General features: G+C 48.2%; 1 protein-coding gene across 2 annotated transcripts in view; it reads right to left on the bottom strand.

Moving 5' to 3' along the window:
• Positions 1-16200, bottom strand: part of LOC112576482 — a 48400-nt gene that overhangs the window by 18482 nt on the left and 13718 nt on the right. For both annotated transcript variants that reach the window (XM_025258942.1, XM_025258944.1), the window contains exons 4-5: positions 7381-8214; positions 1560-1709 (exon numbers count right to left, since the gene is read on the bottom strand). In XM_025258942.1, coding sequence (XP_025114727.1) covers positions 1560-1709; positions 7381-8214 — 984 coding nt within the window. The remainder of the gene's footprint in view (positions 1-1559; positions 1710-7380; positions 8215-16200) is intronic.

The raw sequence follows: 16200 nt of genomic DNA, 5'->3' as shown, positions 1-16200 counted from the left end.
TATCAGTGTACTGCTACAGATATCGGGTGTGGGATGTGTAACCATAACCCAGCACTTAGATATGTAAGTAGGATTTCTCAACAACGAGAATGTATTTTGCTGCGAAACTGAACCTTAAACATGTTCATCGGAAACTTCTAACCCTTGTCTACATTTGTCCCCCGTGGATGTATCTGTTTATAAGGCTGGGTGCTTTGAATAATACACCCTCGGTTGCTGGCTCGGCAACTGTCTTCACCTTTCAACTCCACTTTACCGAGTTTAAACACCTGTCAGACAGGACTGAGTGACCAGACTCAACCGGGATTTCACTGGTCAGACGCGAACGCCGGCGTTCAAAACCCGGCACGACAGCTGAAAACATTTGCATTGCACACCAGCACGATCTCTTGCATCCTGCAATTCCCTGGGTGCACAGATGACCCCGCCGTCTGGGCGACACTAGCAGGGTAAGGATTTACACACAAGTACAGAAGTCTTACTAACAGGGTAAGGATTTCCACAGAAGTACAGGGGTGCTACTAACAGGGTAAGGATTTCTACACAAGTACAGGTGTTACTCACAGGGTAAGGATTTCTACACGAGTACAGAGGCGGAAGATGCGAGTAAAATGACAAAGCTGTTTGATTTCTGCAGGTCAAAGGCCACGTTGTGCTCAGCTCGCGCTAACAACTAGTCGATCAATTAAAAGCAAGTTTTCGTCACAGTTGTCTGAAGCAGGTGCGCGGGTGAACTCAAGTGGGAGAGGACCTCAAACTACCCACCCACCCTGGTCTCTGTGACCCTCGCTTGTATCGTTTCCGTGACAACCGCTCTTTCTTCGTTTCTTCCTCATTTAAATAGTATTGTAGTCTGCTCTCTCTCTCTCTCTCTCACACGTTACATTCGTTGTAATAAACTACGACTACTGTAACATTTATTTCACTTTTGTAGAAAATGGACCTTGACTCCAATTCTTATTTTCACTCATTTGTGTGTGTGCGCGTGCGTGTGTGTGTTGTGGAGGGGCCGCTAGCTGCTCATCGCCAAAAATTATAATTTGTTCTTACATTCATTCAATCACAGCCATGCATTCATTTATTCACCAACACTTCAGTCATGCTGAATCCAAATACTGTGATACACATGCATGCACGCGCACACGTGCCAAGATACCCCACAGAGCACGATTTCCTCTCCTCGGTCGCTCGGTTAAACTTTATCTCAACCACATCCGCTGACCCTACCCTTACCTTGCCACCCGTAATAAACTACAGACAGTAAACATTGCATAACAACAAACACTGTGTGAACTAATTACCTGTGGTGGAAACTAATCGTAGAGGGATGGGAGGCGGGGGATGGATAAAGTGAGTGGAAGAGAGCGGGTGGATGAGTAGAGTGAGCGGAGGGAAGAGTAGAGTGAGCGGGTGGATAAGACAAGTGAGGGGAGAGAGCGGGTGGAAGAGTAGAGTGAGTGGAAGAGAGTGGGTGGATGAGACGAGTGAGGGGAGAGAGAGCGGGTGGATGAGACGAGTGAGGGGAGCAGCGGGTGGATGAGAGGCTGAGTGGCACTCACCTAAGTCTCCACTGGCTGCCACTGTCTGTCTGGCCTCCAGCTGGCACAGCGCCTGGCGTTCGTCCGCTTGATCCTGACAGTCAAAATGTTTATCGCACAGCTTCTCCTTCCTCAGGCACAGGTGACCATCACAGGTAAACGGGCAGTCCTCTGCAAGCCAGACCAACACCACCATTACTGACAACGGCTACTCCACCTCTCAGTTTACAGTTTAACTTCCGTAAACAAAGCTATTAAACACAATGCCGCCATCTATCTGTCTGTCTCTCTCTCTCTCATTTCATCATCAAAGACCATTCACTGCAAGAAAAACTCTGAACAACAACGACAATGATAATGATCACAATTCACAAACAATGGAGGATCAGGTATAGTGCGATAGAAGGAACAGGGTATGCAAGCGAAAAGCGAGATGAAACATGAAAATGCGCTGGAAGCCAGCTCATACATGTCAAAGGTGAGAGATGAAGAAAGATAAAGGTGAAATACGAGTGTGGATGCCATGACAGATATCGATACCGCACGGAAAAAAAGTTTTCTTCAGACACAACAAAGACACTTGAATAGAAGACACCTTTCTCAGACATAACAAAGATATTTATAGTGCCTGGAAAAAGGTTTCAGACACAACAAAGATAGTAGTACTTTACCAAAGAAACATTTCCGTCAACAGACCATAAAAAAGTTATGATGCGTGGAAGAAATGCTTCCCTCAAACTATCACTCACTCCCAAGGAATCGCCTTCAATGAGACTTGAGTACAATTAATTGTTTGAGATAGTAACAGAGCGGTGACCTGTGAAAAGACAAGACAAGGACCCGCAAACCAATGCCATCTATGACTGTCAAAGTAGACAAAAGTCTTTTAAGGTAGCACACGTCACGACCTCAATATCATATCACTACGTGTGAATATCGTCACGTGACACACTAGGATGACACCACAATGTCCTACCTCGACACACTCTCGTGAAGTCCCAACACTCACAACAAATATTCCACGACACCCAAGTGTGTGTGTGTATAGAGTATTGTGTGTCGCCTACAGCGTAGGAAGTAGATAATATGTTTCAGAAATACACAGTTTTAAAATAGGACGGTTAGACAGGCGACAATCACTACACAAGTGTTCAGGCCAAAGAGTCACGGCGAGCCAAACAATGTCCTCCACACACTGCCACAATGGATGTACATGAACGCACCACCAACTTGTATTACTGGACTGCTGGCAGACGATTTGTTCCAGTTAACTACTAAAGCGAGGCAGGTGTGTACAAAGCTTCCGGTCTAGTCGCATTCATTGTTTAAGCTCACCGAGACTAACAGCGGAGAACTTCTCAATCGTTGGTCTCGGCTGACAGACTGCAGTCCACCTACACACGTCCGTGGATGCACACAAGTCGTATCTCACAAGAATGGTGTGGGTCCCTAACAAAACAGCGCCATCTACTGACTGACTCAGTGAGTAGCTCAGACACCAAGCGGTCCTGTGGATCCCCCGTCTGTTAGTCGGTCAACACGAGGCTGGCTGCTGTCAGCTCAACAAAGGAGGACTGAAGTGTTTCCACCACCACCCAGGGCCTCCCCCAGTCGGCAGCTCAACTGCCCTTTAAGCCATCGCCACCCCGATCTCATCCACAAATGTTAACTAGAAAATCTGATGTCGTGCACTCAAAGGGAAAGAAATACAAAGACTTCAAAAAGTTCTATAATACGGATGTAAAATTAAACTGTAAAAACTCCACAACAGCCGTTTCATAAGATTACATCGGAATTTGAAAATGGCGACATATTAAAAAATATACTGATCGTGTATCGCTAGCAATAAATTTCAATGTTCATTTTTTCCCCTGTCTCGTTTGTACATTCTTAGCTCGGGATTAAGATTGGCTTGATTGGCACTTACAACCTATTGTACCCGTGGGTTCAGATGTTATAAAGGCGGACGATGTAGGAGAGAGAGAGAGACGGGGAAGGGAGCTGAATAAATGAAACAAACATAAAAATTAGAATGGTTGGAAACAGGGTGACCTCCTCCCTTGTACAGACCAAGCTCCGTGCCGCCTGAGCTGTGTTGACACTGGAAAGCAGTGTGGTGTAAGAGATAAGCAAAATCGTGTATATCTGAAACATTTCCCTCCTCGGAGGGGCGGGTAACTTGCTCTCGTAAGCCTGTCTCGCAGTTTGAAAATAAATTTTGACACGCTCAATCTGGACAGGCTGGGACGAGGCGGCCAGGAGCCCAGGAGCTGTGAACAAATGGATTAGCAGACCCTCCGCCAAGTCAACAGAGCGCATTTTCTTGTCAAAACCACAGAGTAAACACCACATATCACCCTCCTTCGGCGATGTAATTGGAAAAAAAAAAAAAACAGGCATTGCCAATGTCACCCCGCCCTGCAACCATCTGGGGTTAGAAGCTGAATTACCCTCCTCCACCCAACACCGCCATCCACCCACCCTTGTACTGCCTTCCCATCCTTCAATCTCCACCCGCACCCGCTGACAGCACGTGAGTGACAGACAGAAAGGGTGGCGACAAGAGGGGTGATGGGTGATGGATGAAGAGAGAGGGGAGATAAATGAGTCAGGGTGGGTAGGGGAAGGACCTGCAGCTCGCTTGACACACCGACCAACACACAAGCAGATTCCATGCAACGAGGTCCAGACACTGACCCGAAACAGTGGTCTGTACGAGCAGTCCGTGCAAGTCCGCGGCTCGGGGTTAATAAATGCATGAGATTTGCTCTGACCATTGTAAGCAGCTTCCGCCATGGCTGTGTGTGACCTGTGTGTGACCTGTGTGTGACCTGTTTGTGACTTGTTTGTGTTTCCGTCACGTGTCCCGGACCACCAGATGCCAGTTGTCGTGGATCGTCACAGTCTGTCCCACTCTCAAAGCTAGCGGCTTTGCCGGGCATGTCAAACTTCCTGGAAGAACGGTCCTGTGTTCACCTCCACTGAACCTGTCACGTGTTAGCGAGGGGACAAACAATGCGAAGCTCGTCACGGTCTGCATCGATCTCTCACGGGGGGTGGGCAATGGAGGAAACGGTACAAAAGTGACGATTCCTCTTGAAAGAGCCGACAAGAAGAGATGTGCATGCGCATGCAAAAGCCTGAAAGTCTGGGAGAGAAATGTTTTGTTCACTGCAAATAAGCCATGACTGTCGCTAGCTTCAAAGAGCATTTGCAAAACTGGGTGGATAAAAAGAAACACACACACACAGTCATAGTGGAGGTCAAGGGTCACAGGAGGCCGGAACTGTACGGTGTTGATTGTGAGTACACAACCCTCGTGTCTATCTCTTGAAGCTCTGGGTACTCAATGCCAAATGAACATTTCTCAGTCGCAAACCCGAGCTTTGAACCGGCGGATCTTCTATTCCCGAAGCAGAATGTTCTACCCGTCTGGTTACGGGGTTGACCCCCACTAGTGAGGTCACGCTCCACTGCCTGGCAATCGACAAAAGCACACCCTTCATTGCATACACCCGGGGTAACTAGGTCAGGCGGCAGGGTACCTGAGAATGACGACAAAGGGGAGACAAGCACAAGCTGGGATAACAGGAATGTGGGAGAAACAATATTCAAGTAATAACAATAAAAACACAAATTCAGGGGAGTTAAGGGAAGAGCCACTGACACCCTCCTTCAGGTCACGTGGTCTACGCAAATGTCTCCGTACACGGACACAAGGGAGGCAACAGCACCGATCGTCTCACAGGACCTGTCTCTGTCTCTCTGGCCGCTGGTGTGGAGGCTTGTCAGACATCACTCAGTAGTCACCACACGGCGACTGCTGTCACATCAACCAGCGCCAGGCGTTGTGCTTGTCGTGTTGTGTATGCTGGTCACTGGCAGTTGTGACAGTTATGACAGTCGGTGGCACTAACATGAATATCCTCAAAAAACCTTAATCGAAAAAAAAAATCCTCACAACAGCCAGGAAGCGTAAACGAGAGGCAGCACCTTGTCAACCGCGGTACCCATAGCAACCTCTTTAAGGGTCACAAAGATAAACAGTAGTTCGCTTTTTCACTTTGGCCAAAAACTGTCGGTTCTCTCCCCTTCCCAGGATCTTCCATGCTCAGTTCCCTCCCCTACCGCCAATCTTAGTGCTTGGTTGTCTTGTCCACACAAGTAGTCCATTCCCATAATACTGTATAAACATGGAAGCCACTACACACACCCTGCCCCTGTTCCCAGGAACAACATTCCTCAGTCTTTGTGCATTTAAATAAAAACCGCGATCTACAGCTTTGGTTACAAAATGTGATACACACTGCGGTCACGTGGTACAGGCCTTCACCAGCCCAGACGTGCACGTGCGCACAGACACTGGCTACATTCCCCACAAGTTGCAAAAAAGACAAGAAAACAGACATTAAGAAGACAAAGTATTCCAAGAGATAAACTGCACATTCCCTAATTCCCTCACTTTGTACACAAAACTCACGCGGCAAGCGCGAGGTGTACTACCACCAGCTACAAGATGATAACAGACTCTTCTACAAACTCGTCTTGGCCAAAGTAGACTGAAGACTTCTGAGTGTGCGCACAGACTGGAAGTCTTCTGTATACCCAGGGTGCGGTTTGCCCAATGCAAAGTCTACTTTAGCAGCTTTGAGCAGAGCAGCGTGCCTAACGGATATCCACCCGCTTGCTAAGCTGTAAACAGATGTCACGTGCAGAGAAAGAACAGCGTGCCGGAGACGAGAGCTGAACCCACGACAGCCAACCTTCAGTGTATTAGTGACAGGCGCTAACCGCTGCGCCACGGCGGTGGGGAGACAGAGAAAAAAAAAGGAAAAGAGAGAAAGATATAAGAGACAGGACAAACGTGTAAAACAAGACATAATGTGTGTATATATATATGTGGATGTGTTTAGGTGGATTGCTGTCTGCCGAGACCAACGCTCAGCCTCTTGCAAAGTTCTCCCCTGTTAGCCTCGGCGAGCCTAAGCTATAAAAGTGAAAACCGGAAGCTTTGAGCTCACCAGCCTCGTTCTAGTAGTTAACTGGGGAAAAAATCGTCTCCAGCACGTTAACACAAGTTCGTGCACACACTGTCCTATGCACTGTCCTCAAGCATGAAAGCTGAGCTCTCTAGCCATTCGAGTGAAACCGAGGTTTCAGACCCCGAGGTCAGCCGCCTTTTAGCCTCCTAAATAATCCAACAGAATGCTAATCAGGCAGGAGGAGAATGCTAATCAGGCAGGAGGACAATGCTTCTGGAGTACATGGGAAGGTACAATCCCAAAGCCTGAAGAACACGGTTCAAAAATCTTTGTTAATAATACAACAATCGACTGACAAAGTTACTACCCACTTCCCCCCGCACAAAGTAAATACATAAAAAATTAAGAAGCCGTTATAAATGGGAGACTGCACAAGGGATCCACATCCGCTGAGTGTATGGGATGCCTGGGGCTGGTTCACGAGCTCCATGGTATAACTCGCCGCGGGCGACATGTGCAGGTGATGCTGCATACAGCAAAACACGACAGAGAGCAGGAAGACAGGCGAGTGAAGAGTGGAGAGGATGAAAGGACAGTGTGTTAGACAATAAAAGTGTGACAGGATGGTTGAGTGATCGTCTATCCTTGACATTGGTCACAGAAATATTTACAGGTAGGTCCTGATTAAAATGTGTCGGGTACTATGACATCTCTCCGCCAACCTCTGCTACCCGCCAAGAAGGTGAGATAAGCTTTATATCGTCAAGAACAAAACAAAACAAAAAAAAAAAAAAAAGAGGAGGAGGAAGTGTTAGAAGGAAAGCGAGAGAGAGGTTGGGTGGAAGTGTACCCTGTCATACCTGTGTCGAAGTCGAAGTGTAGAGTAAAGCCGCTGCTCTGCCTTCGCCTCCAGACATAGACAATCCGGACCGACGATGCATAATGCAAATGAAAGACAACAGGTGTGGGGTAGTTATGGCTTTCCTGGCAAATCACGTGGTTGAGGGACTCCTGCCCCTCCGCGGACACCACCCTTATTTCGACCTTGGGTACCGACGGCGAGCAACGTTTTCTCTCCTCGCGGCGCGATGGCGGCAGCAGCGGCGGCGGAGGCGGCGACGAGGACGACGATAACGACGTTGATAACGGCTGACCCTCCGCGCTGTTGCGGGCAGTGTGTGCTGCTGATGTTGGCCTCACTCCGTCCGTCACGGCCTTGGCCTGCACGAGCACGGTGGATGACGACAGCGCCGGTGGCGGTGGTGGCTGGGACGTTGATGGTCGCGTGGAGCTCCGCCTGGCGGCGGGACCGGAAGTGGATAGCACCAGGTCTTCGCTCGCCCGCCGCTTCCCTGCTGTGCCGCTGCTGCTGTTGCTGTTGCCCTCCCCGCCGTCGTGGTGATGGCGGTGGTCATTGGCGGGGGCGGCAAACTCGCGGCCCGAATCGGTGCCAACCCCCAGTTTCTCCTTTTCTTTTTCCTCCTCACTCTCGAGGTCTTCATTGCCGTCCTCAACCTTTTCTCCTGGCGAGCCGCTGGCGCCGAAGCCCACAAGGCGGGTGAAGTTGAGCTCTATCGAGTGGTGGCCGGAAGTCTGAATGATGAACTCGCAGTGCTGGTAGCCCTGGCGCTCGTACTGGCGGGACTCGGCTTCGATGTGCTGACTGCTGTTGCGGTACGTGTAGCTGCATTCAGCTGCAAAAAGAGAAAAAACAAAAGAGGCGGAAGTGAAAACGTCACCGTCACCCGGCATCAGGTGAAACGTCACACCACTACACAACTACGTCATCAGCACACATCAGGCGTCACGCATGCAGAGAATAGGGACGAGAGGTGGGATGTACAAGCACTGATGAGCCACCCATCATGGATCACTGACAGAGACTTGGGTAGGGTACCCGATGTCACACCCACGGCCAACCAAGACCACGGGCCGGGCACGAGCTGTGTCTCTGGTCACGTGCTGCCCTGAATGTCCGACTTGAAATTAAAGACTTGCAGAAAACTTTGTATAGTGTAGTAGAACTCTATTTTGTCCTTTCTCATACGATTCCACCCAACCTGTGTCATCCAATCACTTTCATAATAAAACTGTTTAGAATCTCATAAAGACTGCGATCATTTTGAATCTCATTTATTTGTGTGTCTGTTCATACGCAAACAAGTGACAGTTATGCAGGTGTTGTATTAAATAAGATAAAGTACAAGTGACATTTCGTGTTCGGCTACGAAATCTTGTTCTGTCACGTGACTTTTCGACCTGAGTGTGACTATCAAGAGACAAAGACTTTTGCCGACCCAACTGCGGACCAAAAAAAAAAAAGAAAGAAAGGAGGGTGGTATCGCTCTAAAATATAGTTTTCAAGTTTCCAAATGACAGATATTTGAGAACAGTTGGCCAGCAGAACGAAAAAACTCGACAAATAAGCTTTTGGAGCCTACAGACCAGGAGACCTTGCGCTTACATTAAACACTCGTATAGTGTGCCCTTTGACCCCAGCTTATATCGGATGCAGTTTCACTTGTTCCTTAAAAACTAAAGGATGCACCTGTCAGACCATCTTCAGTCCCATAACGATTACAACACAGACAGGTCAGTGTGACCAGTGCTGTTAGTACTGCAGTACATTGCTCAATACAAACATTCTAGAAACAAGAAATAACCTCTCTGACACACACACACACACGCACGCGCCTGTGTGACTCCGCCCCACACCTCACAACTCAAACAGAGGAAGCAGTTATGATGCAAGTCGTTAATCCGGGGCGACATGGCGAAATCACAGGTAAGCAAGCGTCGTGCCTCTGGTTTCCCCACTTTGCCCCGGTGGAACTTTCCACCTGCGGCCCCAGGTAACTGCCTCCGTGTGACGTGGGAGCCGACGTGTGGGTCTGTATGCGCTCATCTACTGACACTGCCTGCGCACGATACGTCCGCTATCCGGAGCACAGCCTTTGCACAGGTCAGAGGTCAGGTGGCGTTGCCCATGCGTCGTATTACCCACTTCACGAGTAATTTCACCGCCGCTCTGCACACTACCTCCATGTTTACACCCGTGTTTATGACAGGCAGGTACGACAGTCCATTACCCCGCCACCCAGTCCATTACTGCCGTGTGTACCACCCCTCTGTGTGTGGGGGGCGCTGGGTAGTGTAGCCGTTACAACTCTTATCACCGCTGCAGTCAGAGGCTTGGAGTCGGATCTCACTCCTGGGACAATATCTGTGTGCGACATCTGCTCGCCGCCTGGGGGGCTTCCCTTTTCTCTCCCCTCCTCGCCTCTAGTTGCACTTTCTCCGCCACAGCAGACAACCAACCAACCCACCAAGCTTTGAGAGACACAATCGACTCATATCAAGACCTCACCCCCTAAAAAAAGTGTTCATAAAATCATTCATTCTCTTGTAAAGACAGAAATGAGGCAAACGAAGAACGAGCGAGGAACGAACTGACTGTGGCCAACCTGACCAGGTAACTCGGTCCTGATTCTTCCTGCATTTTTCTAACGAACTTACGCAGAACGGATTTGGTGTACTTAGAAGAAACATTTAACACACTCGGTCGGGGCAGGCTCAGTCGAGGTGAACTAAGCTACCAACATGGTAAGGACCTCAACATACACCCACTGTCGGCGACCCTCGGCAGGGCCTGGCTTCATCACGAGCGAGACCGACATTCTTCTGCACCGACAGCGGGCGTAGTAGACAGGTACCACCGTCAGGCATCTTGCTGCTGGTTGGTGGGGAACCGTTGCAATCTGCAGACGATGTGGCAGTGGACGGGTACAACTGTCAGCCGGTGCGCGAGCGTGCCCCGCCGGAATGCCACGCACGTGGTGGGGTGGGGAGGATGCGCGCGCCACGGAGGAAGCAGGCGGCGTGTGAGCCAGGGCCATGATGGCATCCTCCTCGGCGCCGCCTGCCGCACAGTACAAAGGCTCGGCGGGTCAGGCTGACCTCGCCTGGAGGGTGTTTGCCCTTAGCTGCTCACAGTCTTCTACAAGTTTCACGATATCTCACACACAGACACACAGACAGGCGCGCGCACTGACACACCGACACACACACACAGACGACAGAAATCGTTGCCGCTGACGTCACGGAACTAAAAAAAGGTTTTCGAATTACACATCTGACATCTATTATTACCCTGCCTGAGGGGAGATGTAGAAATCGCACCTGAAGAAGGTTTGGGGTAGGGGTAGGGTGGGTAACCTTGAGTGGAAATGCCACAGGTAAGAAACGAGCGCGTGACATGGTCCGACAAGCGTCCTCCCAGACCGACCGTTATCAGGATACCATTGAGAATTGAGATGAGCAAGAGTTCAGTTTCGGTGGGATTGGGGAAAAAAAAGATACAGGACAAAAAGAATGTGAATGTTGTTCACAGTCAGACTGGAGTCTTCCTCCCTCCCCCAACATTCACACTCCCTCCCAACGAGCATCCTCCAGTTTACAGAATGGCAGCAAGCGGCACTTGACGTGTCTGGGAGGACCCGTGACGTGTCCAGGTCAAGGCCGTGTTAGCGACAAGCCAGCCAGACGTCCAGCCAGCAGGTGTTACAGTGCTGGGAGGGGGGGAACTAGGAGGAAGGGACGGTGCAGGAAGGAGGGTCACTGACCCGCGAGTTACCAGCCAACAAGATATCGGTGATGACAGATCGCCGGCGTATCAAACCTTTCCTTCCAGACAAGGACCGCAGGTGTGTCCTCTGAACTCTCAACCGTCTGTGACCTGGGCGTGCGTCCGGTGAGTTGTCAGGTAACAGCATGTACCCACTGTCTTGTGGCCTCAGGTGGCCTGGTGTTATCACAGGTGTTATCGTCTGTCGGCTGTGGTCGTCGTCTCGCCACCACACCTCTGAGTGCTACACTACAACATACCCCCAACTGTCTCCCCTCGTGGGCTCACCTGTCTTTCGGGTCTCAGCCTTTCAGATCACGCATTCCTTTGTATTGCTTTTTATTTTTCTGTAAAACTGATTTATTGTCTGTCATTATCTGTTATCTACAAGTATGGCCGTTATTGCCGGCGCCGGTGTTTGGATGTCTCCCCCCGGGGCAGGCAGCCCTGTACACCAACACACACAACCATCATCAGCGATTACAGACTGAGCTGGCTGAAGACATCTGTCGCGCCAGGCCAAGACAAATTGTCAGTGTGCACGCATGTAGTTTTTGCCCAACCTGCAGGTCGGAGGTCAGAGTCAACAAAGGGAAAGCGCTGTGCTAAATATAGCCATGACCAGCGAGACTCCGGCACCGCTCACGAGTGACCTCCGGTAACGCGGCGCCCCACGGTAAAGTTCATCAGCCTTGCAAGTGCAAAGTTCATCAGCCCTGCGAGTGCAAAGCAGGATCCCTAACTACCTATGTCCACTGACAGGTAACAGCCATTTCCCAACCGCACAGGTTCATGCGGAAGACAGAAGAAGTTCAGATGGGAAAACAACGAAGACACTGGAAACTGGAGTTTACCGAGGTGTACTTATATACAAATATACAATTTAGATATATGGCTAGACATGGGGCAGAGAACGGACAAACCCCTGATTCGGAGTTCACTGCAAGAAATATATAAACAAATATATAAATAGAAATATATATAAAGGCCCGTACAGCGCAGAAACCTCAGAACAAGACGAACCTTGTTTCTTTTTTCCGCCCTCGTGAGAGCAGTGAACTCCAAACACCTCCATCAAAAAAGCTAAGAAAAGAAAAACACTAGGACATACAAACTCCATTTTGCCGGACACTCTGACCTGGCCTGGGATATTCTCTCACTTTCCCGTGTGTGTACATTAGAGAGAGAGACGGTGGGTGTGACAGAGAGACGGAGAGAGAGCGAGAGACGGAGAACGAGAGAGAGAGAGACAGGAGGAGTAGAGAAACAGAGTAAGACAGACATCAAGCCTGGGAATATGAAGGCATGCAGATTATACTCCACTCCAAAACTCTGACAGATCTTGCCGACTACAAAAATGCGGCTCGGCACAGAAATAAAGATCATCTTGTACACAGCAGTATGCTATTCGTTCTTCGAACATTAAAAAAGAAAAAAAAAAAGCCGTTAACAATGGAGTTTTTGCATGTGAAAATAAAGGGTAGAGTTTTGAGCCATTTACAAACCTGTTTTATTTCTACTTTTTCTTAAAGCCCTCGCCAAATTGCCCAACGTGTCATAAGGTTATCATGTGCGCGCATGAAGACGGAATGGAAGCGACTGCACGAGCTGAACAAGGCCGAGCCACACAAGAGAGATGCTTACCTTAGTGTGTCTCATTGACTTGTAGACACAACTATTTATATTTTGTCTACAGGCCGAGCCCTCTGGCTCACCTTTCTAAAACCAACTTCAAGACCAGAAGAAAGGCAGGAGCTCCCAGAACCCACGGCAGCCAATGAAATGCGAGGGCTCCCCGGCTACCCGGTGCTCCTCTCCCACCCCAACTCCCTACATCACTGACGCGTGTCGTCACAGACATCAGACTGGCAGACAGACAGACAGACTTGCAGTCAGGACAGACAAGCAAGACAACGAAGTGTAAAGAGAAATCAGTTTTTAGAGGAGGGTCTAGTAACTCGCGAGGCAAGCCCTCTGCACTTTCTTTCTTTGAAGAACAGATTGCACCTAACAACCTTTTTGATTGTTCCTTGAATCAGTTTATGAACATATAGGAAGTGTGTACTTCCAGCGAGCTTTTCTGTCTGTCTGTCCCTCCGTAAGGAGAGAGGGCTCATCAGGATAATCATTATACATCATCTTCAAACATTGCAGAAGTCTACGAGGAGGCCAGCGATACGATTGTCCAACCTCTTCGTTAAGTGGCTGATGTGGAGACAACTGCTGCTGTCCTCTTCTCTTTTTTTCTTTCTTTCCCCTTCTCCCTCAGCACTTTCCTCTTGCATCAAATATCAACTGCGGGCGTGAAGACCAACCCCGGGTGGATCCCCCGCGGGAGCCGACACGTCTTGTTGTAAATGTCGTCTATGAGCTTATTGACATTCGCTGTAATGTCAGACATCTCTGTCTCTCTCCAGTGCCAGATATAGCTTGGAGACAAACCGGAGACTGCAGCTCGCAAATCAATCGAGTGCCGCTCAAACGAAAAGACGGGGGGCTGGGGGACCGCTAACCAGACCCAGAAAAATAATATTGCAGCAGACATAGCAAAATAATGTCACTAACCACAAGCAAAAAGAAACAAACAAGCAAAAAAAAAAAAACTCCCAAGATTTCAATAATATTTTTGTCTGCACCTCTCTCTCTCTCTTGCTTTTTTGTTGTTTTTGGCGAGGTGTTATGGCAACTGCAGTTATAAGGTAGTACGAGCAACAACCCTCGCTGGTACATAAATAACACAATGTCGAGTCTGTTGTTATATCAAAGAAAACACAAACAGTTGTATGTGCACACAATACACGATGTAATGAAAACTCTCACGCTCGCTACCTGTCCTACCAAATATGGACACCACGGAGAAAGACAAGACGAAATGATTGCAGGTAATCAACGCGAAACAAAGACAGCGCGTGTGTACACCTGTATGTTTGTTATCTGTGAGCCTCCTTGTGTGATAAACGGTCGGTCCTTTAAAGTCCTGGTAGCACGGAACACTGAGGAAATGCCTTTTATAATAATTATTATTAATGTAAATGTTTGTAGATGCATATATGGGTGTGTATTTATATACGCATTTATTTATCTCTGTGTGTGTGTGTGTGCCAGTCCGTGCACTTCCATTTTCAACTTTAAAAATTCTTTACTTATATTTATTGTTAAAAAATATTATGTTTATTAAAAATAGGCGCATGTGGCACTGGGAGAAAGGACAGCATCTACGGGCATCGTATAATGTACTGGTGTACAACCCTCGGTTTCCTTTCACACGGTCCGTGCCACCTGTTGTTTCCCCCTCCTACCCTTTAGCACTTCGCTCCTTCAGTTGCTCACGTGACTCAGGTCGTCCTTTCCCTCCCCACCCTCCCCTCCTGCAAGTCCGTTTATCACGCGTTTTTGTAACGGTCCAGCGGTAATCATACTCTCGCCAATAGATGTCGGCCACTGACGTCATATCTGGTGGTAATCGTCTGCTTCCGCCCTCGGCAGCCACGGCCTGACCTTCAACAACAACACGTGGTCTGTACGACGGCAGACTGGCTTCAAGTGTGAAGGCCAATGAAAAAACTTTCAGACTGGGAAAAACAGTCATCACAAAATGGATGAAAGCTGCGGATGCTATCGAGGCTTAATTTACGATCGACTTTCCACTTCTCAGCAAGAGACGAGACGATTGGGGAACGCCGACAGACACCCGAGAAAGATTTCCACCAGAAGTCAGGGTATCATTCTGACAGTGAGAGACAGCTTCTCTTCACACTTACAAGATAATCCAGCTTTGCCCACTACCCTGAGCCCCCGACAAACAAAGAAAACTGTTAAACATTAACACTTCGTGCCACAGAGTATAATATTCTCGGAAAATATCGATAACAACCGTACACAAAACATTATGGAAAAGAAAAAAAAAACTTAAAAATTTAAATTTAAAAAGCTGGGAGGTTTCCATGAATCCATCAACAGAAAACATCAATTAAAACATTCGGAAAAGTGCGATAACAGATGTTTCTAATGAAATCTCACAAGGTCCTGCCATCGACTTCGACAGCATCCAGCGCACCAACGCACGCATGCGCACACCCGTTTTAATTGCAGCCCATGTGGTCGGGTACTCTCATAAAACTTAGGCACATTATAAATTCCTCTCTAAGCACCAGTCGACGGTCCTGCAGTCAAAATGATTCATTCGTTATTGCCGGCTGACAGGTAATCGCATTGGGGAGCAGACGGACACCGAGTGGCCTCAAGTGGCTCAACACCACCACTCCTGGCCGGCGGGTAGATACAGGTGGGCAGACAAATCCTGACAACAAACAAGCGTTTGATGTTGAGGTGCTGCGGCTACCCGGGGAGTGGCACTTGCTCACCACGACAGCCATGGTCACGTGGGGCTGCACTCTCAGTCAAGTGCAACAAGGTTATCTGCAAAAATCTGCTGCTTATCAGCTATGAATGGCAGAATTGTTTAAACCCCGAGCTTTGTTTTAAACAAGGGGTCGGTAAAAGTTCAGCTACCCTCCCCACCACCCCTGTGTGTGTTTGTGTGTTTGTGTGTGACAATCTCCTTCCCATCTTAATCTCAAACAAACAATTTCCTGTTTCTGCGCAGACAGATTGAAATACCTCAAACATAACCGCTGCGCAAATTATTCTGATCCTCGTGTGTATCAATATAGATATTTATAGATAAATAAATTATTCGCTACATTTCCTGTGCACGTCTGAAAAACAAATGTACAGATTAATATACAAAAATAGCTCGGGTTTCTTTTGTGCTTTATTCCCTGTTTTTAAATGGTTTGCCAAAATCATAGGAGACCATTTTTTTTATCTTTTTAAAGTTTATTTATAGACTTATCAAAAAGAATGGCATGTTTGTCCTGTGTAAAGAAAAAGAAGGATTTCTCTGTCCTCACACTTTTGTATAGTTTTTATATCTGACAATCGTGAGCATCACTTAAAGTATTAACTCATACCCAAAATACAAATTTAGAAACTTTTAAAACCTAAAATAAAGTTTTATTACTACTGCCTGTGTGGGTGGGTGGGAGGAAAGCAC

The sequence above is a fragment of the Pomacea canaliculata genome, linkage group LG12 (genome assembly GCF_003073045.1).
Source record: "Pomacea canaliculata isolate SZHN2017 linkage group LG12, ASM307304v1, whole genome shotgun sequence".
Classification (NCBI taxonomy): domain Eukaryota; kingdom Metazoa; phylum Mollusca; class Gastropoda; order Architaenioglossa; family Ampullariidae; genus Pomacea; species Pomacea canaliculata.
The sequence above is the reverse complement of the archived record's forward strand: the minus strand, read 5'-3'. Positions and strand labels throughout refer to the sequence as shown.